The sequence below is a fragment of the Furipterus horrens genome, unplaced genomic scaffold (genome assembly GCF_987537825.1).
Source record: "Furipterus horrens unplaced genomic scaffold, mFurHor1.1.pri manual_scaffold_3, whole genome shotgun sequence".
Lineage (NCBI taxonomy): Eukaryota > Metazoa > Chordata > Mammalia > Chiroptera > Furipteridae > Furipterus > Furipterus horrens.
This window is the reverse complement of record NW_028327173.1, coordinates 150,579,220-150,605,410: the sequence shown is the minus strand read 5'-3', so window position 1 is coordinate 150,605,410 and position 26,191 is coordinate 150,579,220. Positions and strand designations below refer to the sequence as shown.

At 36.4% G+C, this 26,191-nt stretch overlaps 1 protein-coding gene across 5 annotated transcripts in view; it reads right to left on the bottom strand.

Moving 5' to 3' along the window:
- The window catches only part of GOLM2 (golgi membrane protein 2), a 132,411-nt gene that overhangs the window by 47,225 nt on the left and 58,995 nt on the right, over positions 1–26,191 (bottom strand). For all 5 annotated transcript variants that reach the window (XM_090270523.1, XM_090270525.1, XM_090270524.1 and 2 more), the window contains exons 5-6: positions 22,758–22,902; positions 22,359–22,439 (exon numbers count right to left, since the gene is read on the bottom strand). In XM_090270523.1, coding sequence (XP_090126649.1) covers positions 22,359–22,439; positions 22,758–22,902 — 226 coding nt within the window. The remainder of the gene's footprint in view (positions 1–22,358; positions 22,440–22,757; positions 22,903–26,191) is intronic.

Below are 26,191 nucleotides of genomic sequence, written 5' to 3'. Positions count from 1 at the left end.
TAAATAACAACAATCAGCTAACATCTCAAAAGAGCAGTACTATGTCAGGTTTAATAACACAATTTTGATTTGCTAACAGACTCTGAGGACATTAAGCAACTGGTAGATATATTTGGAAAAAGCAGTCAGTCATGATCTACAAATTTATTGATCACTATTGGACGATAGCTGGCTCCAGCACTATACAACTCAGACAACAAGAGCACCTGCACTACTGAACAAGAAGTTATCATACATGTCCTTAGTTTATAAACAAGGTGACTATTTGGAGGCAAAACTATAGTTTAGATAGGAAAAATCTGGATTAAAAGAAACTTTATAAAGCACCCAGAGGAATTTAAATCTGGTATAGTAGAAACAGAGTAGTAATATGGAGCTCTTTTAAGTTCAACATAATACATATTCCTACAGAAAGTTTGGAAAAATTTTAAAAAAGCATGAAGAAATTTAAAATTAACTGTCATTTCACCACTTTAAAAAAAAAAAAAAAAAGACCACTGTTACTATTTCAAGATTCTCTCTTCAGTATTTTGAAAAAAAAATTTTGGGGGGGTACATTATATTATACAAGGTCTATCCAGAAAAAGTTCAACCATTGTTACTGTAACAAGAACAGTTTGCGCAACATTGATGTAACCTGGCAGCCAAGGAGAGTGGACTGGAATGCGCATTTGTGAACGACGACGACTTCACTGTACTAGTCAGTGGGGGTGGTAGACACTGTTGAGTAAGCATGTGTACTGTGTGGCCGTCATATTCAAAATGACTGAGAGAGTAGAGCAATGCATCTGCATTAAATTCTGCATTAAGCTTGAACATTCCCCACAGAAACTATTTAGATGATTCAGAAGGCTGCAGCTATGGGCAACTGATGACTGGCAGCTTCATCATGACAATGCGCTCACTCATGCATCATGTCTCATGCAGAGTTTTTTGACAAAACATCAAATCACCCAGGTGACTGAGCCCCCCTAAAGTCCAGGTTTGCAGTCCTGTGACTTCTGGCTTTTCCCAAAACTAAAATCACCTTTGAAAGAGAAGAGATTTCAGACCTTCGATGAGATTCAGGAAAATACAACAGGGCAGCTGTTGGCAAATGGGAGAACTATGTGAGGTCCCAACGTGCCTGCTTTGAAGGGGACTGAGGCATCATTGTCCTATGTACAATGGGTCTTGTATCTAGTATCTTCTTCAATAAATGTCTCTATTTTTCATAGTACATGGCTGGACGCTTTCTGGACAGACCTTTCATACCTTAAACAAAATTAGGATCCTATCATATATGCTATTTTATTACTTATTTTCTATTTTCCTCTGTATTATTTTAAATTTTTTAAATTAAATGTATTGGGGTAGACTACTTAATAATATTTATAAGCTTCAGGTGTACAACTTTATAATACAACCTTTATATACTCTATTGTGTGCTCACCACCAAAGTCTGATCTCCTTTTGTCACCGTGTATTTGATCCCCTTTACCCTCTTCATCCTTTTTCCACCCCATTTCCTTCTGGTAACCACTATTCTACTGTATGTATCTATGAGTTTGTTTGTATGTTTATTTTGTTTGTTCATTTGTTGCTTTTCATTTTATATCCCATATGAGTGAAATCATATGGTTCTTGTCTTTTTCCATCTGACTTAATTTAGCATAATACTCTCAAGACCCATCCATGTTGTCACAAATGGGTGTATTTCATCTTGGTTATGGCAGAACAGTATTTCACTGTATATGCAAAGGGGAACCCCAAAAGACCTGGGATTGTCTTCTGGAGGGCGGGCCCCTTGTAGTACAGGGTTCCCCCACTAGGTGAGTGTTCTAGGAACCCATCTGTATCAATGTATCAGCTGGCGCTGTAAGGCTGTGTTCGGCTTCAGTGAATTTTTTTTTAAACTCTTTCAACACATTTACCCATTTTATGATGGGTGATTTACAAGTGCACCCACTCACATCACGCTGAGTGTTCAGTTTTTGACCAAAATAACAGCATGACCCCTGTGCCCCACCCTCCCTATTCAGCCAATCTTGCTCCAAATGACTTTTTTTGTTTCTCTGGATGAAAAAAGTCCTCAAAGGAGAACATTTTGCCAATGTGTAAGAGGTGAAACAAAAAACAGCAGAAACATTAAAAGGCATCAAAATCGATGAGTTCAAAAACTGTTCTGAGCAGTGAAAAAAGCACTTTGATAGATGTGTACTGCATCAAATGGAGAGTACTTTGAACGTGACTGAAGTTGAAACAGGAAAGAATACACAATTTTTTAACAATAAATTCCATGTTTTTGGTTTCCCCTTCGTACATACCACTTCTTTATGCAGTCACTTTCCGAAGAACACTTAGGTTGTTTCCATGTCTTAGCTATTATGAATAATGCTGCAGTGAACTTAAGGGTACATATATTTTTACAAATAAAGTCTTTTAATGATTTTTGGGCAGATACTCAGAAGAGAGATTGCTGGGTCATACACTAGTTCTATTCTTAATTTTTTGAGTAACCTGCATCCTGTTTTCCATAGTGGATGCGCCTAATTACCTCCCTACCAACAGTGTGCAAGGGTTCCCTTTTCTCCACATCATCTCCAACATTTGTTATTTCTTGCCTTATTGATAACAGACATTCTAACTGGTGTGAGGTGGTATCTCATTGTGGTTTTGATTTGCATTTCTCTTATAACTAGTGATGATGAGCACCTTTTTACACATCTGTCTGTCTTCCTAGGAAAAGTGTCTTTTAAGGCCCTCTGCCCAATTTATTAGATTGTTTTTGTTGTTGAGTTGTATGAATTTTTCGTATTTTGGATATCGTGGTTATTACGTTCTAGACCCCCCCTGCGAGGTAGAAACCTTATATTTATTCTACACTCTTAAACCTACATAACTTTAACAACATATGTATACAGTATTGCAAAATCCCACGATAAATAATTAAATGTAATATTTTTTTAAATCCCACGATACAGTGAGGCCACGATAAGTGAACCGCGATATAGAGAGGGACTACTGTTTTAGCCTTCTCCCATTTGGTTGGATGCCTTTTTGATTTGTTGGTGGGTTCCTTTGCTTTGCAGAAGTTTTCCAGCTTGATGTAGTCCCATTCACTTATTTTTGCTTTTACTTCCCTTGTCTTTGGAGTCAAGCTCAAAGACAACCCTTTGACACCAAGCCCATAGGTTTAATGCCTCTATTTTCTTCTAAGCATTTTATAATTTCAGGTCTTATATTCAGGTCTTTAATCCATTTCGCGTTAATTTTTGTGTATGATGTTAGATAGCAATTTAGTTTTATTCTTTTGTATGTGGCTTTCTATTTTTTCCAATACAATTTATTGAAGAGACTTTCTTTCTCCATTGTGTGTTTTTGGCTCCTTTGTTGAAAATTAGTTGCCCTGTATTTGTGGTTTTATTTCTGGGCTCTCAATTCTGTTCCATTGGTCTGTGTGTCTGTTTTTCGGCCATACTGTTTTAATTACTGTAGCTTTGTCGTTTCAAGTCAGAAAGTGTGATACCTCTAGCTTTGTTCTTTTTGTTCCTCAGGCTGTTTGGAGTCTTTTGTGGTTCCATACAAATTTGAGGATTTTCTGTTTTACTTCTGTGAGAAATGCCACTGGGATTTTGATGGAGATTGCATTAAATCTGTATAATGCTTTAAGTAATATGGTCATTTCTATTGCGTTAATTCTTCTAATCCATTCTGTTTTCTTCAATTTGTTCCTGTAGTTGTCACTGTTCAGATCTTTCACTTCGTTTATTCCTAAGTATTTTATCCTTTTCTGTTGCAATCACAAATGAAAAGAAAGATTTCATTTATTTATTTTTTTGAGGGGAAGGGAGGAAGAAAGACAGGGAGAGAAACATCAATGTGCGTGAGAAACATTGATCAGCTGCCTCTCACATGCCGCGAACCAGGGACCCTGCCCACAACCCAGGCATGTGCCCCAAATGGGAACACTACTGGTGACCCTCAGTTCTCAGGCCAGCACTCAATTCACTAAGCCACACCAGTCAGGGCTCGTTTTTATTTTTTTATTCTGTTAATGTGGTATATCACATTGTGTTGTTGAACCATCCTTGCATCCCTGGAATAAACCCCACCTGACTGTGATGTATAACCCTTTTAATGTATTTTTGTATTTGATTTACTAGTATTTTGATTAGGATTTTTACATCTATGTTCATCAGAAATATTGGCCTGGTTTTGGTATCAAGAGTAATGTTGGCCTCACAAAATGAGTTAGGAAGCGTTCCTTACTCCTCAATTTTTTGAAAGAGTTTAAGAAAGACAAGTATTAAGCCCTCTTTGAATGTTTCGTAGAATTCACCAGTGAAGTCATCTAGTCCTGGGTTTTAGTTTTTTGAGAGGTTTTGATTACTGTTTCAGTATTATTACTAGTGATCACTCTATTTAGGTTTTCCATTTCTTCATTATTCAGTCTAGGAAGGTTGTATATTTTTAAGAATCTGTCCATTTCTTCTAGCTTATAAAATTTGGTGGCATATAGCCTTTCATAGTACTCTTATATAATCCTTTGTATTTCTGTGGTATCTGCTGTAACTTCACCTTCATTTCTGATCTTATTCATTTGAGTCTTCTCTCTTTTTTCCTTAGGGGGTCTAACCAAATGTTTCTCACTTTTATGTATTTTTTTAAAGAATCAGCTCTTTTGTTTCATTATTTTTCTGTTATCTTTTTACTCTTCCTTTCATTTATTTCTGCTCTGATTTTTACTATTTCCTTCCTTCTCCTGACTTTGGGCTTTGTTTGTTCTCATCCTCTAGTTCTTTAAGATGTAATGTTGGGTTATTAGAGGGTTTTTTTTCTTTGTTTATTTATTCTGATAGGTTGCCTGTAATGCTATAAATTTCTCCCTTATTACTGTTTACTGCATCCCCCAAATTTTGTTTTGTCACATTTTCATTCGTCTCTAAGTATGTTTTTATGCCTTCTTTTACTTCTTCTTTGACCCAACAGTTGTTCAGTAGCATGTTGTTTAATCTCTACATTTTTTCCAGCTTTTCTTTTATATTTAATTTTCATTTTCATACCATTGTGACTGGAGAATATGCTGGGTATGATTTCAATCTTAAATTTATTGAGACTAGTTTTATGCCCCAACATATGGTCTATCCTTGAGAATGATGGGATATGAAGTTGAAAAAAATGTGCATTCTGTCATTTTGGGATGGAAAGTTCTACAAATATCAATTATGTGCATTTAGTCTAATATGTCATTTAAGGTTGATATTTCTTTACTGACTTTGTTTGCACGAGCTGATAATAACCTAATGGGATTTCCTTATTTTTTTTTAAATTGTACACTTTAAAAAAAAAACATTTTATTGATTATGCTGTTACAGTTGTCCCAATTTCTTTTACCTCTGCTTCCATCCACCCTGTGACCCCCCTCCCTCCATTAGTCCATGCCCATTGGTTGAGCATAGTTCTTCTCAACATCTTCTGTCTACTCCATTCCCTCCTACTATGCTTCTTAATTCCTGTACCATGTCCCTCCCTTTTCCCCCTTCCCCCTCCCTGCTGACCTCACCCCAATATGTTCCGCATACCTATAATTATTTTTCCCCTCTTGTTGCTTGTATAGTTTGCCTTTTTTCGATTCCCTAGCTTCTGTTGTTGGTTGTTGTGATACAGTTTTCATTTTAATGTTCATAGTTTTGATCCTTCTTCTAAACAAGTCCCTTTAATATCTCATATAACAGTGGTTTGGATTTAATGAACTCCTTCAGTTTTACTTTGGCTTTGGAAGCACTTTCTCTGCCCTTCTATTCTGAATGACAGCTTCGCTAGATAGAGTAATCGTGGCTGTAGGTTTTTGATTTTCATTACTTTGAATATTTATTGCCAGTTCCTTCTTGCCTGTAGAGTCTCCTTTGAGACATCAGCTGATAGTCTTATTGGGACCCCTTTGTACGTAATTCTCTTCTACTCTCTTGCTGCTTTTAAGATTGTCTGTTTATCCTTAATTTTTGACATTTTGATGACAATGTATCTTGGTGTGGTTCTTCCTGGGTCCAGTTTTTTTGGAACTCTGTGCTTCCTGGACCTGTAAGTCTATTTCCTTCCCCAAGTTAGGGAAGTTCTGCTTCATTATTTTTTCACCTAATTTTTCAATTTCTAGTTCTTCTTCTTCACCCTCTGGCAATCCTATAATTCGAATATTCGTTCGCTTATAGCTGTCCCAGAGGTTTCTGACCCTCTCCTTATATTCCTCACTTTTCATTTTCTCTTTCTGTACTGGTTGACTGTTTGTTCCTTCCCTATGTTCCAGTTTGTTGATTTGATTCCTGGTTTTTCTTTCCTCACCACTTGTCTTGTATGTATTTTTGTTCATTTCAGCAGGACTAGCCTTCATTCCTTCCCTGTCTTAAGTCCTGCTGTTAGGTCTGTAAGCTGCCTTATGACTATAGCTCTGAACTGAGCCTCAGAAAGATTTTCTGTTTGTTCATTGGTTAATTTCTGTATTTGTTTTTTGGTTAGCTGCGTGATTGGTATTTTAATCATTATTTCTGCCATTCTGACCGTTTTTGTTTATCTTTCCTTCTTGGGTGGGGCACTGTCACACCTATTATGCTATACTGGGCAGAGCCCCGTGTACTCATCACAACCACTCTGTGGTGATTTGTGTGGGGGTGGGGGTCCAGGTTGGATTCCTGCCGGTCACTCTCTGCTGAGAGACCAGGAACCTCCTCATCCGTCCCCACGCCCTCTTGGGCCTCACAGTCCGAGACATTGGGGGTCTGCCTTTCCCGGCGTTGGAATCGCAAGCTGACGGGTTTGGTCTGCATCCAGGGTTGGTTCCCAGATGCTTTTCTCCTCCCCTTAAGTATGGGTGTCTGTGCTTACCGGGTCCTACTGCTCGTTGCTGCAGCTGCCGCTGCCGGCACAGCTTGATCGTTCCACCGCGGCTTCGCCCCTCCTACCCATCCAGGTGAGCACCACTTGTTTATAACTTCATATGTTGAACTTCCATGTAGCTTTATTTTCTGGAACTTTTGGTTATTTCTGGTTTTGTTGTAGTGTAGTCCTTAGTTGTGGAGGGAGATGTAGCATGTCGGTCTAGGCCTCCATCTTGGCTGGAAGTCCGGGATTTCCCTTTTAGGTTAGTCTTTTTTCCCCTGGTGCCTTGAGATTAATTTTTTTTTTTTTTTTGTCATTGATTTTTTGACAGTTTTAATGTAATGTGTCTTGTAGAAGGTCTTTTTGCATTTAAACAATAAGGTGTTCTGTTAGCTTCTTGGATTCAAAGGTCCAGCTCTCATCAATTCTTTACTTCAATAGGCCCTCTGTTCCATTCTCCCTTTTCTCCTTCTGGTATACCTGCTATTCTAATGTTACTCTTTATAATGGAGTTCAATAGTTCTAGCAGAGTTCTTTCTTTTTTTTTAAACTCTATATTTTCTCTCTTCTTCTACCTGATTCAGTTCTAGGTTTCTATCTTCAAGTTCGCTAATTGTCTTGTCCATGTGGTTTGCTCTGTTTTCAGTGCTCTGTAATGCAGTCCTCGTCTCATTCACTGAGTTCTTTGGCTTCAGAATTTGTTTCATCTCTTTGGTAAAATATTCATTTGTTCATTAATTTTATTTCTGAACTCTCTGAACAGCCTTTCAGCCTTTTCTTGTATTCTGGAATCTTGAATTCTGTCATTTAATCACAGTGTCCCTTATCTCTGAGTTTAGTTTCTGGAGACTTTTCATATTCTTTCTAAGCTACCTTGTTATTTTGGTCAATCACAGTACTTGATGGATTGTTTCTCTGCCTGGGCATTTGAAGTAGTTAACTCTTTTCTAAGGTCTGTTTTGCTCTTAGTTCAGTAGGTTGATAAATAGAGGTCTTTCTTTTGTTTTCCAAGAGATGGTGTTATAGCTCAGCTTTGTTTTTTCTTTCCTGGACTACTGGCACCTTGAGGATCTTGGTGAGGCAGTGTTGCCCCTGTCATGGAAAATGCCCCATATTCCTTGAGATGAGGTCATCCCCTCTGTGCTGTATCACCTTGGTTTCCAGGCACTACCCCTATGGTGGGCAATGTGGCTCTGGGCCTGCAAGTCCAAGGCACTGTCCCATGTAACCAGAGGCTGCCAGTATGCTGTGCTATCTAAGTCATCCCTCCTGCTACTACAGGATTCTACTACAAGAGGAGGGCAAGGGATTCCTGAGTCTGCAGCTTTGCCTCTTCACTAGTAATGGTGGCTGCTAGTTCATGGCTGCCACACCACTGTGCTGCAGCTCTGCAAACCTCAGCTGTGGTCCCTATCTATGTCCTTCTCCCTGATTCAGCCTCCCTTCTTCATTCAGATAAGCCCACCCTTATATATCTCCATATATGAATCTCTCCGATGTGTTTGTGTGTTGGGAATGAGATCCTTTGTTGATTTAGAGTCTAGGTTGTAACTTTAAAGGGAGAAACAAAGGGGTCTTCTCATTCCATAATGATGCTGATGTCACTCTCATAACCTGAATTTTTCTTTAAAATTTTATACATTATTTATCTATGTCATTCCATTTTCTTTCTTTAAAAGTTTTAAAGTATATTTTATCGATTATGGTATTACAGATGTCCCATTTTTTCCCCTTTGCCCCCCTTGGCCTGATAAACCCCCTTCCCACCAGCAATCCCGCCTCCCCCACTCCCGTTCATGTCCATGGGTTGTGCATATAAGTTCTTTGGTTTCTCCATTTCCTTTACTAATCTTAACATCCCTCTATTTTGTACCTACCAATTATGCTTCTTAACCTCTGTACTTTTTCCCGAATTCTCTCCCTTCCCCTTCCCCCTGATAACCCTCCATATGATCTCCGTATCTATGATTTTGTTCCTTTTCAAGTTGTTTGCTTAGTTTGTTTTTGTATTTTAGATTCAGTTGTTGATAGTTGTGAGTTTGTTGTCATTTCAATGTTCATAGTCTTGATCTTCTTTTTCTTAAATAAGTCCCTTTGACAATTCATATAATAATGGCTTGATAATGAGGAACTCCTTTAGCTTTACCTTTTCCGTGAAGCACTTTATCTGCCTTTCCAGTCTAAATAATAGCTTTGCTGGATAGAGTGATCTTGGTTGTATGTCTTTGCTTTTCATCACTTTGAATAGTTCTTGCTAGTTCCTTCTTGCCTGCAAAGTTTCTTTTGAGAAATCAGCTGATAGTCTTATGGGAACTCCTTTGTAGGTTATTCCCTTCTTTTCTCTGCTGCTTTTAAGATTCTCTCTTTATCTTGAACTTTTGGCATGTTAATTATGATGTGTCTTGGTGTGGTCCTCTTTGGGTCCAACTTGTTTGGGACTCTGATTCCTGGACTTGTATGTCTATTTCCTTCGCCAAATTAGGTAAGTTTTCTTTCACTATTTTTTTCAAATAAGTTTTCAATATCTTGCTCTTCTTCTTCTTCTTCTGACATCCTATGATTCAGATGTTGGCACTTTTGGAGATGTCCCAGAGTCTTTTTATTCTCTCTTCATTTTTTTTCTTTTCTGGAATTCTTATTTCTTCATTTTGTACTGGTTAACTGTTTACTTCTTCCTTATGTTCCAAATCGTTGATCTGAACCCTGCTTCCTCCTCTTCACTATTGGTTCCCTGTGGATTTTTCTTTACTTCGCTTAGTGTAGCCTTCATTTCTTCGTATATGTGTTTGCTGTTTTCACTGGGTTCTCTGAGCACCCTTATCACCAGGGTTTTGAACTCTGCATCTGATAGGTTGATCATCACTGTTTTCCTTAATTCTTTTTCTGGAGTTTTGATCTTTTCTTTCATTTGGGCCATATTTCTTTGACTCCTCAATTTGGGAGCCTCCCTGAATATTAGGTGGAGCTACTTTGATTCTGTGTCTTCACATACCTGTTACATTGTAAGGGGTGGAGCCTTAGGTGTTTGTCAGTGCTGGGTGACCCGTTTCACCACTTTGTGGCCCTGTATGTGGGGGAGGGTTCAGAGAGGGAACGATGCCACTTGCTCAGCACTCACCCCTTTTCCAGTCACTTCTCACACTTCCTGTGTGCAACTGACACCCCTCTAGTTGTTGCCCTGGTGGTGGGTCCTGGAGTATGTTCTAGGGCCAAGGAAACTCTCTAAATGGACTCTCCTGAGAGCCTCGCTGTTTCTTCCACTGCCCCAAGCCCCACTGTTTCTCACAGCCAGAAGTTATGAGGCTTTATTTTCCCAGCACTGAAACTCTGGGCTGCATGGTCTGGCCTGGGGCTGGGATCGCTCCTCATGTATTCCTCCCAGCTTTTATCTGCCACACATGGATTTAGGACCACCAGTTCTGCCGGCCACTGCTGCTGCCTTGCCTCTGCCACCACCACACCACATCCTCTCTACCCTGGCTCCCTATCTCTGCCTCTCCTACGCACCTGGATTAATATTTATTCTTGGTTACAGGACTTCCAATCAGTTTCATTTTCTGGCAATTCTGGTTGTTTTTGTTTTGAAGTTAGTTGTGATCCTTCTTATGGTTGTGCAAAGAGATGAAGCATGTTTACCTATACCTCCATCTTAGTCGAAAGTCCCATTTTCTTTATTTTTTAACTTTCTTTTTATTATTGGCACTATTATATACATCTCCATTACCCCCCTTTACCTACCTCCACCCAGCCCCCAGCCCCTCCTTCCCACTGGCCATCACTACACTGTTGTCTGTTTCTATGGGTTATGTATATATGTTCTTTGGCTAATCCCTTCACCTTCTTTAATCTAGTCTCTCACTGGCTCCCCTCCTCTCTGATAGCTGTCAGTCTGTTCCATGTGTCTATGCCTCCATTTCTATTTTACTCATCAGGTTATTTTGTTCACTAGATTACACATATAAGTGAGATCACATTGTATTTGTGTTTCTCTGACTAGCTTATTCTACAACATTCCCAAATGGTAGTGCTGATTCAAATTTTGCAATTTAATAGGTTTGGCTAGAAAGACCTGGGTAAAGAATCATCACAGTACTTAGGAATCTCATAAAGTACATCAGCTAAACTAATTGGTGTATAGACTTTTACTACTTAGGAAAAAGTAATATGTGTTCTGTAAATACTTTGATCTCTATCCTTTTATTATACTTTGACTTTTTATTTATAATACTTTCCTTGAGAAGTTCCTTTAAAAAACATTCTGGCCTATTTTTGTTGGACTAAGGGGAAAGGTAGATTTATTTACACCTAGGACAAGTTAGAGGTTTTCCCAGGGGCCAGAATTAATAGTTATAGTTAATGGTACTGAAACAAATAAAAATCTAGAAAGCTATATCTTGGAGACAACTAAGAGTGCTAATCTCACTCTCAAATTTTGTGTAGGGTTCTTTAGACTTTTTTCATATACACGTATAAGAAATTAATTTTTCTTCCACAAAAATGAGATATTATATTTGCTTTATTGTAATTTGCTTTTCTCATTAAAAAATTATAGATATACTTGTATGTTAATAAGTACAGCTCAATATAATTACTATTTTTTTATTTTTATTTTTAGAAATAGATAATAAAGATTTATTCAAAGGCCTTACGGTTTGCAAATTGGAAACAACACAACCAGGTAATACCTAGAGTGTTTCAGAAAGAAAGAGAAGCTGAGGGTTCCAGTGAAAAGCACTTTCTTGAGAAGAATCAATCCTGCATTCTTAAGTCTCTGAACTGGTCCGAGACAGTGATCCTCTGGGTGACCGGTGGTCTAGATCAGATGGTCTCAACATACTTGATTTTGGTAATTCAGCAGTTTGACTATAGTGACTCCTTTTTATTTCTTCACTCCATTCCTCGTTTCTTCCTTTTGATCAGGATTTTTCTCTCAGAAAACATCCTGTCTGGATGAATATTTCTTCTTTATATCTTTGTTTGTTGGACTTCCATGCAGCTTGATTTTTCTGGAACTTATGGTTGTCTCTAGTTTTGAGATAGTTGTATTCCTTCTTAGTTGTTGAGGGAGACCCAGCGTGTCTGTCTAGGCCTCCATCTTGGCCAGAAGTTCAATATAATTACTATTTTGAATGACTACTCCATTTTATAGATATAACCCTCCTTTTACAATTTCTGTGGTACTTAATTTGTCATTACAAACAATTTTATGATGAGCATTCTTGTACCTACATGATAAGTAAGTAAATTCTCAGGAAAGTCCTAAGCATCAGGTCAATGGCTGTGTGTACTTCCTAACCAAATTAAGAGAATAATAAATGTGAGCTCTAAGACAATAAAAGTATTGGGGGGGGGGATTAAACACTAAAAAGACTGCAAACAATAATTCATAATATTAAAGCAGTTCTAAACCCTTTATATATTTTACCCTGGTTCTCTCCTTTGAGGATTATTGAGAGCCAGGAAAAAATATAAAAGTCAATAGATAATAGTATGCTGTTATGAGATAATATCATTAATAACTAGGCCATTAAAGACATATAATTGATAAAGCCATTATTAAGGCAAAATGCCAAGATAAAATGATAAGTCCTACTTACCATAAAAACAAAATAAAGTACAGAAAGCCATTAGAGTACATGGTTTTTATCATACTGCTTTGGTCCTGGATTTTGTATTTTTTATAAAGGAGAGCTCTCAGTATGGAAATTAAATCATTCAACAATATTTAAGTATCCACTATATGCTAAGCAGTCTTCTAAAAAGCTGGAGATCAGTAGTGAACAAAATAGACCAAGTTATTGCCCTATGAAGCTACATTCTGTTGGGTAGACAACAATAATAAAAAAGTATCTACTGAATATATTATAAATGTTAGAGCAAAAAGTATTAAATATAAAGCAAAACGGAGATGTGATAGAGAGCGATGTAAGATTGTATTACAGAAAGTTTGGTCAGGTAAAGAATTTTTGAGAAGAGACATTTAAGCAGAATGTTGAATGAAGTGGGGAAGAAGAACATTCAGGCAGAAACCACCAAGTACAAACAAAGGCCTTGGACAGTAGCATGCATAGCATATCTGAGGAACTGCAAAGAAAGAAGCGAGGGGCAAGTGTTAAAGAAGAGACCATGTATAGACACAACAGTAAAAACAATAGGAATAGGTGGTCAGAGGACTAAGGACTGGTAATTCCAAAGGAGGCAATAACAGTACTACTTATGATAGTAGGTCCCATTTTCTGAGAGTACTTAGTATGAATAGGCACTAACCTCATGTTACCCTCAAATCTATCTGAGATAGATAGGCCCTTTTACAGACGTGGAAACTGAAATTCATGATAGTAGAGATGAGACATACCTCTCACTTGACTTAAAAATTCCAAGCTCATTTCTGGAACAACTGGCTCAAATACTTCCAAAAGTTGGTGGGTTTAGGTTAATCCTCCTTCACATCTCTATTAGCTTTCAGTTGCAGCCTCTGAGAGCCAAAAAAGAACCATCCTTGCCTTATACTCTCCTGTTCTTTCCAACGACAGGGCTATAACATTAAAAACATTCACACTTCCAGTTTTCTGCCTTATGGCTCTTCACAATCCAGTTTCTACTATGGAGAAGGAATGTGGCACTAATAAGCAATAATCCTCAACCCTAGTAGCACTTCAGTATTATAGATACTATCCCAGACATACACTGAATATAGGGATGTTACCTTGGTATTTGTATTTATTAAAAGCTTCAAAGGTGGTTCTGTTGCACAGCCAAGTGACTGAAAAAAAAAGCATGGCCTTTGGATTTAGACAGATCAGGGCTCAAATCATGGCTCTACAATTTATTAACTGTATGACTTTGGGTTAGTGCCTAAATTTCTTGAAGCCTCAGTCTTCACCTGAAAAATAAAGATAATGCCATTTACCCTGCATGACTGATTTGGGGAGTTTGTGAGGATATTTGCTAATATTTTAGCAAATATCAATATAGTGTGATATTGTGATGTATAAAAAGAAATACATATTTGGTCTTTTCCTGTCCTATTTCTGGCAGAGCTCCTAAACCACTGGAATTTCCTAAGTGATGAGAGTACTTAAGGTATCTTCAGTTACATTAATGAGGTAACTTTTGAAAAGCAACTAAGGATGGGGGCTGGCTGTCAGTAGGAGCCCATCATGAGTTAGAGGATTGGAACTTTCGGTCCCACCCCAATTTCAGGGAGGGAGAGAGGCTTGATATTGAATCAATAACCAATGGCCAGTGGCTTAATCAATCATGACTATGTAATAAAGCCTCCATAAAAATCCAAAAGGACAGCTTGCTGGTCCTTTTTCAGACAGCTTCTATGCTGGGGAACTAGAATGCTTACATGGGCTACTGTGTCAGGCCCCAAGCTCCACGAGGAGAGAAGCTCCTTTGTTCAGGACCTCACCCTATATATCTTTTCATCTGGCTATTGACTTAAATCCTTTAATATCCCTTGTAACAAATTGGCAATGTTTTCTTGAGGTCTGTGTACTGTTCTTGCAAATTAATCTACTGGAGGAAGGGTGGTATATAATGTATAACTGATGTATAACTAGTCAGTCAGAAATACAGGTAACAACCTGGGCTTGTGATTGGCATCTGAAGTGGAAGGCAGTTTTGTGAGACAGAGTCTTCTACCTGTGGAATCTGCTTCTATCTCTGGGTAGACAGTGCCAGAATTGAGTTGAATTTGTGGATACCCTGCTGGCATCCGAGAATTGCTTGTTGGTGTATGGAAGCCTCCACACACATTAGAATCAGGGCTGAGAACCCTCTTTCAAATATATATTGAAGTATTTAGAGCTGTCAAAGTTATGCATTTATCCTTAGATGCAGGCTGAAGAAATAAAAACATTTAAATGTAAAAGTGATGGGGGAAACTCAAGTGAAAAAATTTTAGCTTTTGCTTACAGTAGTAGGCTTAGAGATTAATGAATGCAGAAAGCCATTGTTTCAGGAACTAGAATGTATGACTGGACCTACCCTGACTCTAGGAGACCCACAAGCAATTCAGGAGGACTGCAAGTGATCAAGGTGGTGTCTGAGCCATTGTGTTCCAGGGAGGGAATGTCCTTCAACCAGGACAGAGATAAAGAATCACTGGGATGCTAAGACAATCACCAGACTGCAACTTTTACCTGACTAACCTTTTTTCCTGAATTCCAAACCCTTACCTACCACTTTCTTCTCCTTATAAAAAGGTCGGCTTGAGATGAGATGTTAAGACAGTATTTTTAGGTATATAACCCACCGTCTTCTCAGATGGCTGGCATCTGAATATATTGCCCATACAGATTCAATCCATAGCTCTAATTACTGGTTCTGGTAGTGACAGGCAGCATTAACACCATTCCAGTTTCAAAACTACCAACCCTAACCTAAGTATTAAGCCTTCTGATTACACAGTTTACTTAGGAATCCTGAGTAACGTTTTGGGAAGTTCATGAAACTAATTAGCAATTGTCCAAAAAAAATCATTCTGAAGCATGAATATTAAATGCAAAATAATGATGTAACATCTTATGTTACTTTGTGTACATGAACAGATATAACAAGGTTATCGTTACTTAAATATTGGTCTGTGGGACCATCTCAATCCTCCATGAAATATAGGTACAGGCATACCTCAGAGATTTTGTGTGTCTGGTTCCAGACCACCTCAACAAAGCAAGTATTGCAATAAAGCAAATCATAATCTTTTTGCTGCTGGAGGATCTTAGGTTCAATTTGTAAAAAAAACACATCTGTGAAGTGCAATAAAGCAAAACACAGTAAAACAAAGTATTCCTGGACATGTTCACAGAGACTATTAAAATGATGTTTTCATATAGCTCCTAAGACATGGTCTGTGAACTGAAATTCCTTCAAACTTGGAGATCCATTTATATAATTTGAAAAAAACAAAATGGACTTCCACAGCTAGCCATGACATAGTAACCAGTATTGGACTTACCCTAAATAATTTTTAATATGGACAAAATAAACAAGGCAACTGTTTTCAGGCAATGAACAACCAGTAGCATGAAACTAATTCTTGAAAGATAAGCTATATATCAGATAGCCAGTCTCTGAGGAGGGAGAGATCATCAGAGTTTGGGCTGCTGAAATGGCTAGAATTTGTAGGACAGAGTATTACAGAGAAAGGAGCTGTGCAGGGTAAAATAAGGGAGGCAGAAATCTGCAAGGATATTCCTATTGAGTCTTTGACTCTATGAGGCCTAACAGAGAGCACCTGCTGCAGGGCTTATAGCTAAAGAGAAATAACAAAGGTCACATTAGCACTAGAAGACAATGGTTCTCTGGCACAGCCATAGTAGAGAATCTTTACTGCAACTTTGGGATTCAGATGAGATGCTGTAAGTCCTGCTATAAAAGTAGGTATCACACCCTAAAATTAAGGGCCATGTCCTCAGATCAAAAACAAAATCAAAACTGATCTGCCCTAACCAAGCATAAAATCAGGCCTGACAAAAAGAAGAGGATCTGTGAGTAATATCATTGTCTGCCAGAACAAAACTCAACAACCCTTAAGTTGAAGACATAATCCATATTTCCTTAGATTAGCATTCAGACAGCATACAATACAATAATAGACATACAAAGAAGCAGGGGATTTGACTTATAATCAAGGAAAAAGTAATCAACAAAAAAAGACTTAAAGATAGTCAACTTGTTAAAATTAGCAGACAAGGATCTGTACACAACTGTTATATATGAGGTCTGTCCGAAAAAAGTTCAACCACTGTTAATATAACTAGAATGGTTTGCATGACATCTATGTAATCTGGCAGCCAAGGAGGGTGAATTGAATTGCACATACGTGAACAAAGACGACTTCACTGTACTAGTCAGTGGGGGCAGTAGATGCCATTGAATGAGTATGTGTACTGTGTGGCCCTCGCATTCAAAATGACTGAATGAGTAGAGCAATGAGTCTACTTCAAATAAAGCTTTAAGCTTGAATATTCCTCCATAGAAACTATTCAGATGAGCAGTGGTTTTTCTACCATGGCAACATAATACAATCACCTAAGAAGCATCTAATCATTCAGTGCCCAAGTGCATCTCAGAACAAATATACCAAGAGCTTTGGAGTGGGATGCAGGCATTAGTATTTTTTTTTTTAACATCTCTGTGATTACAAAATATAGCCAAGGTCAAAAGCCTCTGTTCTAGAAAACTAATTATCTTATTAATAGAGTACCTCTACCTAATATTTAAAAAGCCAAATGAGTATCTTCCTCTTTCTAAGTTATTAGAAAAGAATTTCTAATTGCTCAGGTACATAAAATTCTTTAATATAGGGTTTTCCCCAAAGTAAATAATCAGAGGCAATTTTTACTATGAGATTGACTGGACCTTAAAACCAGAAAGTAGTTTTCAAGTAAGTAAGATTTTTCCTCTCTGGTGATATACATGACATGGAAAAGGTATTTGCACTATATACAATTAAAGAACTCTTAAAAATCAATAAGGAAAATACCAAGAACCCAATTAAAAATGGGCAAAAGTGATTACTAGGCAATTCATAGAAAAAGGCCACAAAATGACAAATAAACATATAAAAATATGCTTAATATGACTAATAAAGAGGCAAATTTAAGTTAAAATAAGAACCATTTCATAACCATCAGCTGATCAGCCTGGGGGAAAATCCCTCCCATTGTCATCACAATAGCAATCAACACTCAATTACAACAGGAGGGTACACACAGCCCACACAGGGGACAAACCTGAAATGCCTTGATCAGGTGACCTGGGAGGTTATGCCACTGGGCCCCTTAGGACACCTACTACATAAGGCCACTCTACCAAGACTGAAAGATGTAACAACTCTACCCAATATATAGAATCAAACACAGCCAAAATGAAGACACAAAGAAACACATACCAAATAAAACAACAGAACAAAATGCCAGAAAAAGAACAAAATGAAGACAAGCAATCTATTAGATGCAGAGATCAAAACAATGGTGATAAGGATGCTCAATGAACTTAGGGGAAGAGTAGATGGACTTAGTGAGAACTTCAACAAAGAGATAGGAAACAAAAAAATTAAGATAGAAACATAAAAAGGAACTAGTTAGAAATGAAGAATACATTACAGGGAATCAACAGTAGAGTAAGTGAAGCAGAGGGTCAAATCAGCAATTTGGAAGATAAGGAAGCAGAAAACGCCCAATTAGAACAGTGAAAAGAAAAAAGGAGCCAAAACAAAAATGATAATAGCACAAGGAGCCACTGAGATAACATGAAATACACCAACATCTGATTCATAGGGGGCCAGAATGAGAAGAGAGAACACAAGGAAACAAAAACCTCTGTGAAAAAAATGACAGAAAACTTCCCTAACCTGGTAAAGGAAGTAGACATACAAATCCAGGAAGCACAGAGAACCCCAAAGAGACCCATACCAAGACATATCATAATTAAAATGCAAAAGGCTAAAGACAAAGAGAAAATCTTAAAAGCAGCAAGAGAAAAGCAGTTACCTACAGGGGAGCTCCCATAAGACTGTCAGGTGATTTCTGAACAGAAACTTTGCAGGTCCGAAAGGACTGGTATGAAATATTCAAAATGATGAAAAGCAAGGACCTACAACCAAGATTACTCTAACCAGCAAAGCTATTATTTATAATAAGGAGCTTCCCAGAAAAGGAAAAACTAAACGAGTCCACCAAACCAGTATTACAATAAATGTCAAAGGGTCTTCTTTAAGAAGAAAAAAGATTAAAACAATGAATAATAAAATTGCAATAAATATCTATCTATCAACAATTACTTTAAATGCAAATGGATTAAATGTTTCAATCAAAAGACATGGTGGCTAAATGGATAACAAATGCTGTCAACAAGAATACCACTTCAGATTGAAAGGCACACACAGACTGAAAGTAAAGGGATGGATTAAGATATTTCATGAAAATGATAATGGAAAATTAAAAAAACTAGGGTAGTAATACTTATACCAGATAAAATAAACTTTAAAACAAAGGCTATGACAAGAGACGAGGAAGGACCCAGCGATTCCACTTCCGGGTATTTATCCAAATTAATTCAACACAATAAATTGAAAAGACATACACATCCAAATGTTCAATGCAACATTATTTACAATGCACGAGATGTGGAAGCAACCTAAGTGTCCACCAGTAGACGAATGGATAAAGAAGTGGTGAATATACACAATGGAATATGCCTCAGCCATAAAAATAATGAAATCTTGCCATCTGCAACAACCTGGATGAACGTAGAGAATATTGTGCTGAATTAAAAGTCGGGCAGAGAAAGACAAATGCCAGATGACTTTACTTATATGTGAAATCTAAAAAAACAAAATAAATGAACAAGCAGGACAGAAACAGACTCATAGATACATTTTCATGGTTGCAAGATGTAAGGGGTTTGGGGAGGACAGATGAAACAGGTGAAGAGATTAAAAAGTACAAACTGGTAGTTACAGAATAGTCATGGGGATGTAAAGTACAGCACAGGGAATAATAGTCAATAATATTGTAATAACTATGTATGGTGCCAGATGAGTACCAGATTTATCGGGGTGATCACTTCATAAGTTATATAAATGTCTAATCACTGGCTTGTACACCTGAAACTAATACAATATTTTATGTCAACTGTAATTTAAAAAATAAAAAAATATTTTTTAAAAATGAAAAAATTACAAGTCACACCAAAATGAAAAGAACAACTTGAAGAGACAGAGCAAACATCAGAACCAAAAGTAATGCTAGAATTATCAGGCCTGGAATTTAAAATAACTATGATTAAGATGCTAAGGACTCTAATGGATAAAGTAGACAGCATGCAATAACAGATGGACAATGTTAAGTAGAGAGATGGAAATCCTAGAAAGAACCAAAAAGAAATGCTAGAGGTCAAAAACGCTGTAACAGAAATGAAGAATGCCTTTGATGGGCTTATTAGTAGACTAGACATGGTTGAGGGAAGAAGCTCTGAGCTAGACTAGAGAATAATCAATAGAATCCTCAGAAACAAACAAACAAAGCAGAGAACAAAGACTGGGAAAAAATAGAAGAGAGTATCTAAGATATCTAGGACAACTACAAAAGGTATAACATATGTGTAATGGAAATACCAGAAGGAGAAGCAAGGGAGAAAAAAACAGAAGAAATATTTGAAATAATAATGACTGAGATTTCCCCAAATTAATGTCAGACACCAAACCACAGATCCAGGAAGCTCAGAGAACACCAAGCATGACAAATGATAAAAAAAACTACCCTGCAACATATAATTTTCTAATTACAGAAAATCAAAGATAAAGAAAATTAGGGAGCATGTTTCTGGTAGTCTCTGAGCCTGTGTCTCCTGGATTCAAATCTTTTAATACCTCAAATAAACTTCTTAGTTGTTTAAAAGAGAGAGAGAAAGAAAAATTAATCCCAAGAAAGGCCTCTAATATGCCATGACAACGTAGGCAGTGTTTGTATATACAGTACAGATGTGTTTGGTATTAATGCTAAACTTACACAAAATATATACATTTTTTAGCATTTTTCCAAGTTCTAAACTATAGTACTAAAACCATTACATGAGCTAATATGGCAAATTCATATTGTGAAAATCAGACTTGAATTTGTTGGCATCTAATCAAGAGTAGCATTATTTATCCCTTTTAACTCTAATAATCTGGTTGTGTACTTTGTTTTTAAGAAAAACAAGTAGAAGATAAAATTTTTGCCCTGCTGAAGTCATTAGTGTCTGAAAGACATTTGAAAACCACTTTCTGATAAGGAAAATATAAATAAAAACGGTAAGGATAAAATCTCTAAGACCTCTTGCATTCCCATTTCAATTTACCCTAACTGGAATTTCCTCTGTTAATAAATTATTATAAATTATAGTGGACCAATGAGAAAATAAATTGAAACATTACACATTTAGAGAAGTAATGATAAAATTTTAACTTGAAAATTATGTAGAATTAGACAACAGAAGTTAAAAATTGTATATTTACACGTAAATATATTTTTGTAGATGTATGACATGAGAAATAAATGTATGCAAGCAGGTAAACAACCTTTGACTATATATTGGAATAGAGTGCTTCTATATACTAGAAACCTGCAGTTTATCCTTGGCGAAACTTTGGGTATATCTTTAAACATAAATAAAAGCAATGTAAAAAATATTCATCAATGTAAAACTCAGTAAGTCTAGGAATAGAATGAGTCTGCAGTAACTGAGAAGAATAAATGGTCTTTGCCCTCAACATTCCCTTACTTAATCTCTAGCTAATGGTTCTAAAACTTTAGCATAGATAAAGATCACTTGCCTAGCTTGTTAAGTGCTGGGTGGAGGGGAGCAAAGGGGAAAAAATTGGAACTATTGTAACAATATAATCAATAAAATATACTTAAAAAAAAAAAAAAGACACACATTGCTGGACTCTATCCCAAGAATTTGTATTTCTATCAAGTACCTGGGTAACACCAGTGACACTGGTCCAAGTACCACACTTTAAGAGTCACTGAATAACTTCATTGTATTCAAAACAAATCATGCTCATTCTAACTCCATATTTTTAAGTCACATTTCTATTGTCCTTACCTTTATTTTAGGGGAATATACTGTGACTTGGAACCCAAAAGAATATAGACATGAAAGAATTTGAGGAGATAACAAAACAATACAAATGAAAAAACTAACACTTCATTTGGATATCACTCAGTAACTCCAGTTACATACAACAAGCTGTAACCACAGAATTAATCACTGAGATTGTTTTAACAGCTAGGAATAACCACAGATATGCCTTTACTTCTGATTTTCTAGCATAATATAAATTGGAGTCGGCAGGGAGGGAATCTATGATAGCCAAGAAACATAGAAATGGCAAGAAAAACAGAGAAAAGGGGAAAAAACTGAATGGGATTAGGAAAGCAGCAGTGACACAGACTTCAAAAGGAAATGAATAAGTAACAAACACATTAATGAAAAAGAAGATATACAGTGAGTGGAAGTGACCATAAGAAAAAGAGAAAACTAGTGAATAAACTATTTAAAGTATGGGGTAATTAACTGAAAGGACAAGACAAGTCCTAAAAACTTATGTAAGGGTATTATTATGCCATATTAAAGCACACCTACAACACAGCAATCTGGGAACATTTACTCTGAAAGAAATGAGCCATATATACTTTCAGGAAATATAAATGGCTCTAACATAGCGTATATGACTGTCATGAATAATAACTGCATCAAAGAAGAAAAGGTTCAAATATGGTTGACTCTTATCAAGGCAAAAACAAGTGCTATATATACTTTAGCAAAATTTTTCATAAAAATTAATCCACAAAGTCCTGGCAATTAATGGGTAGTTAATTAACTGGAAACTGCAATCATACAGATATCTGTGACTTTTCTCAAGTGTTACTCCAAAAGAGAAAAGGGTCACGTGAAAAATAATATGATCACATTAGTTAAATACCCTACTAACTTTTACTTACCAGTTGGAAGGTCTTCAACTTTTGCAAGATCATTCTCTTCTATTCCAGGCATTCCTGCATCACCACCTGGTTTGATTTGTTCTGCCCAAGTAACAAAAGATATAATTCTTTATTTTTCTTTACATAAATTGAAATTGTTTTAAAGGAAGGTAAGAAGCAGTTGCTAAAGCAATAAGCTACACTAACTGAATATCTTTATATTTTGCTTTGGACATATAGAGTTGTAATTCTAAAATAACTTACTGTTTTACTCTATCAAAGAATGTAAATTTGAAACAATACAGACACTAAATCATAGCTGAAACTAAAATCAAACAATATTCGTTTTGATTGAAAATGTTCACCTCAAAATGAGAAAAGTCATTATCTTATTAACACAAAACAAAATAATTGTAATACCTTTCCCCTGTGGAATATGATTGCTCGAGGGGTCTTCATTCTTATCTGCAGCATTCTCAGCTACTTTTGGAACACTTTTAGATATTGCATGATTGTTTGTACCCAATTCATTTCCACCTTTTAATTCAAGCTTGTGGTCTTCTTGCTGTTAAATAAAGATTTGGTGACAATAAATATTTTTCAGTTCAAACATTTAAATTATTGACACAACTATTAACTAAATGTTCTGAAACAGTTCATTTTCAGAAACATATACCATGAGTTCAAATTTCAAACACTTGGAGATGTGGGATATATTATTTTTGTTTAGTTTTTATACCTGATATGAAATAAAAGAATAACCAACATCTTTTAAAGCATCTAATCACAGTAAATGGCCTAAAATGTGAAATAAAGGTAATTCTCTTTGACTATTCTAAGGGAGTGGTTCTGCAAGAGAGTCTTGCTAAGCACTGCAGGTTACTGTGAAGGCCTTCAGTTGGGCATTATCTTGGATGCTGTGGGCATATGGTTAGGCCTGACTCAATGTTATTGCTGGGCCAGTTTTCTCATTTGTATTGGTTAAGTTGCCTCAGTGGAAAATTGGGAGAAAGAGTCAAGTAGATATGCTTCAGTTGCAACATAGGTCCTTATACTTAACTATTTAATGCATTTACATACGGTTTGTCACTACTAAAGCACTATGCAATGTAATCATTAAGTAATGTTATAAAAAATTAGTCACAAAAAATCTATAGCAAATCTAGAATTACATGAGCCAAACTGTAAAAACTTGTCACAATAAAGAAAAAAGGTGCCCTGACTGGTGCGGCTTAGTGGGACTGGGCATTGTCCTGCAGGCCAAAAGGTCCAAAAGGTTGCCAATTTGATTCTAGGTCCAGTGGCACATGCCTGGGTTGTGGGCCAGGTCCGCGGTTGGGGGTGGAAGAAGCAACCAATTGATACTTCTCACTTATGTGGATGTTTCTCTCCCTCTCTTTCTCCTTACCTTCCCCTCTCTCTTAAAATAAATAATATCTCAAAAAAAAAAGAACAAGAAAGGTACTTTGACAATTACGGGGTACCTGGCAGATAAAATCAACAACAAACATTTGTAATTGTGCTTCATAGTTTACAAATTGCCTTCAAATTTATCCTATAGCAGAGATAAACAGTGTGAGGAAAAACAAAACTGAGGCTTAGAGAAGTTAAGTAGCTTGTCCAAGGTTACAAAGCTAGAGAATTGTGGAGAAGGAATTTAAAGCACAGTCTTTCTCACTCCCACATTTTCTGGGAATTTGGTAAGCAATAACCAAATCTCAGAGTTTAATTGCTGATGAACAAAATGATAAACTGAAATTTTTGTACGTGTCAGGATGAAGGACAGGGTGAGAAAATCAACGAGGCACAACTTGAGCATTTTTACTATAATGCTATATGTTACATCACAGGCTATTTTTATAGTATTCCACTGCTTTGTAGATGTGGATAAAACAAAAAATATTAAACAAAACTTAAAAGTCAATGAACTGCTGTTAAAAAATACTTTTCCATTTAACATAGTTAATAAAGATGCCCGTTTGATGTGTTATTAACGACCATACCTTCACATGAATGGACAATATTAAATATTCTTTAAAAAATATAAGAGGGTTTCCTAAATGCAATGCTGGTGATTTGGTAAAGGGGCACCTAATCATTTTTTTAAATAAACCTTTTTTTTCTGAAATAATTTTAACTTCACAGAAAAGTATTAACCCCCACTCAATTTCATTTAATGTTAACATCTTACATTAGCATGGCACATCTGCAAAACTAAAAAACTAACATTAGCATACTGTTAATCAAACTCCAGACTTTACTGATTTCATCACTTTTTCCATTAAGTCCTTTTTCTGTTCCAGGATCCAATCCAGGATTCTACATTGCATTTAAATCCTCAGGTCTCCTTAATCCATTGGTCTACAACAATTTCTCTTCCTTTGGAGCATGAAAGCAGTAAACAAATGAGAGTGACTACATTCCAAAAGACTGTATTTCTAAACATGAAAATGAAAATTTCTTACAATTTTCCCATCACTAAATATTCTTTTGATTTTTCAAACATTTCTAAAATGTTATAACCATTCTTTGTCCATGGATGGTATGAAAACAGGAAGCAGGCTGGATTTAGTTTGCTCCCTCTCCAGAGTAATTTCTAAATTACTTAGTTAAAAAAAATAAAAAAAAAAATCCCTGATTACAACTTATACTTGTCTCATATAGCTTACATTAAATTTGTTCCTATGAAAAAACGTGAATTTCACAGAATCGACTTGTCATAGTAGTTGAAGAACAGGGAATAAAGGGGTGGGAAGTAGAATTAGGCAGCTGTCTAAAGGTTAAGGGCTGGTGTGTTACCCTAGAAAGGTGTTCTCTAAGCATCTCCCTCCTCTCTACCTGTTTCAATTAGGGCAGAATAAAGGCATAGAATTACTGAAGAATATGTTATTTAATAATATAAATATAGCCCAGTATAGAATAGCAGAAAGAGAGAATTACACTTGCCAGAAAAGAGGGAAAAACTCTCAACTGTGCTTCTTGGAAGAACAGAAGAGAGCACTCACCCTATTATTTATATGGGCTTGCAATAGCACAAATGCAACAGCACAAATGCAACAGCAATGTCTCTTCCCCTTCCTTCTGTGTTCTACGATGCTCCTCTAACTATCCAGTGTGCCAATAATACCTTCTGCTTGTTCTCAATGCCTCTATGCCACAAGCTTATGCAGGCCTGCCATCTTCTAGCAATCTATCCCCACATCTCTTCAAGGTAGGCTGCAGACAGGCAGCAACTATTCCATTTTGTAGGTTAAAAAATTGAAATACCGAGAAAACGGTCCTCTCAATATCATGCTGTAAAATAGTGAAAGAGTTAAGAACAAATATCTGATTTCCTTAACTTTTAGTCCTTTAGAGGAGATGCTACCAAAGAGCAAGATATTTTTCACTGTTCAGCCTCTCTTTACTTTAAAACCCAATACTTCATACAAATCACAGCTAGTTAGATAAGATTACAAGGTGTGAAAAAATGAATGTCCTAATGACTAATAATCTTTAGACAAATTCCTTCCATTCCTAGCATGGCCTTTCGTAATATAAATTAATTAATTTAAAAATTTGCCACCACCAAAAATATACATCAAAATAGTAGCTAGTGTTTCATTTCTATGTTTTAAAAAAGGAATTCAGAATAACAGAGATTTATAATTAAGGAGAAAGTTTCTCAATTATTTTTCTGATTTTCAAAAGCATAGAACGGGAAGCAATTGATTTTTCAGTAAAATCTTTTCCACTTTACAATCTGAGGAATATATTTAGAGCAAACGTTATTTTTAAAAGTCAGATAAAAGACATTTAGCTAAAATTAGTTTTAAGAGTTAAGGTTATGTTTTTGCAAATACCTAATTTACTCA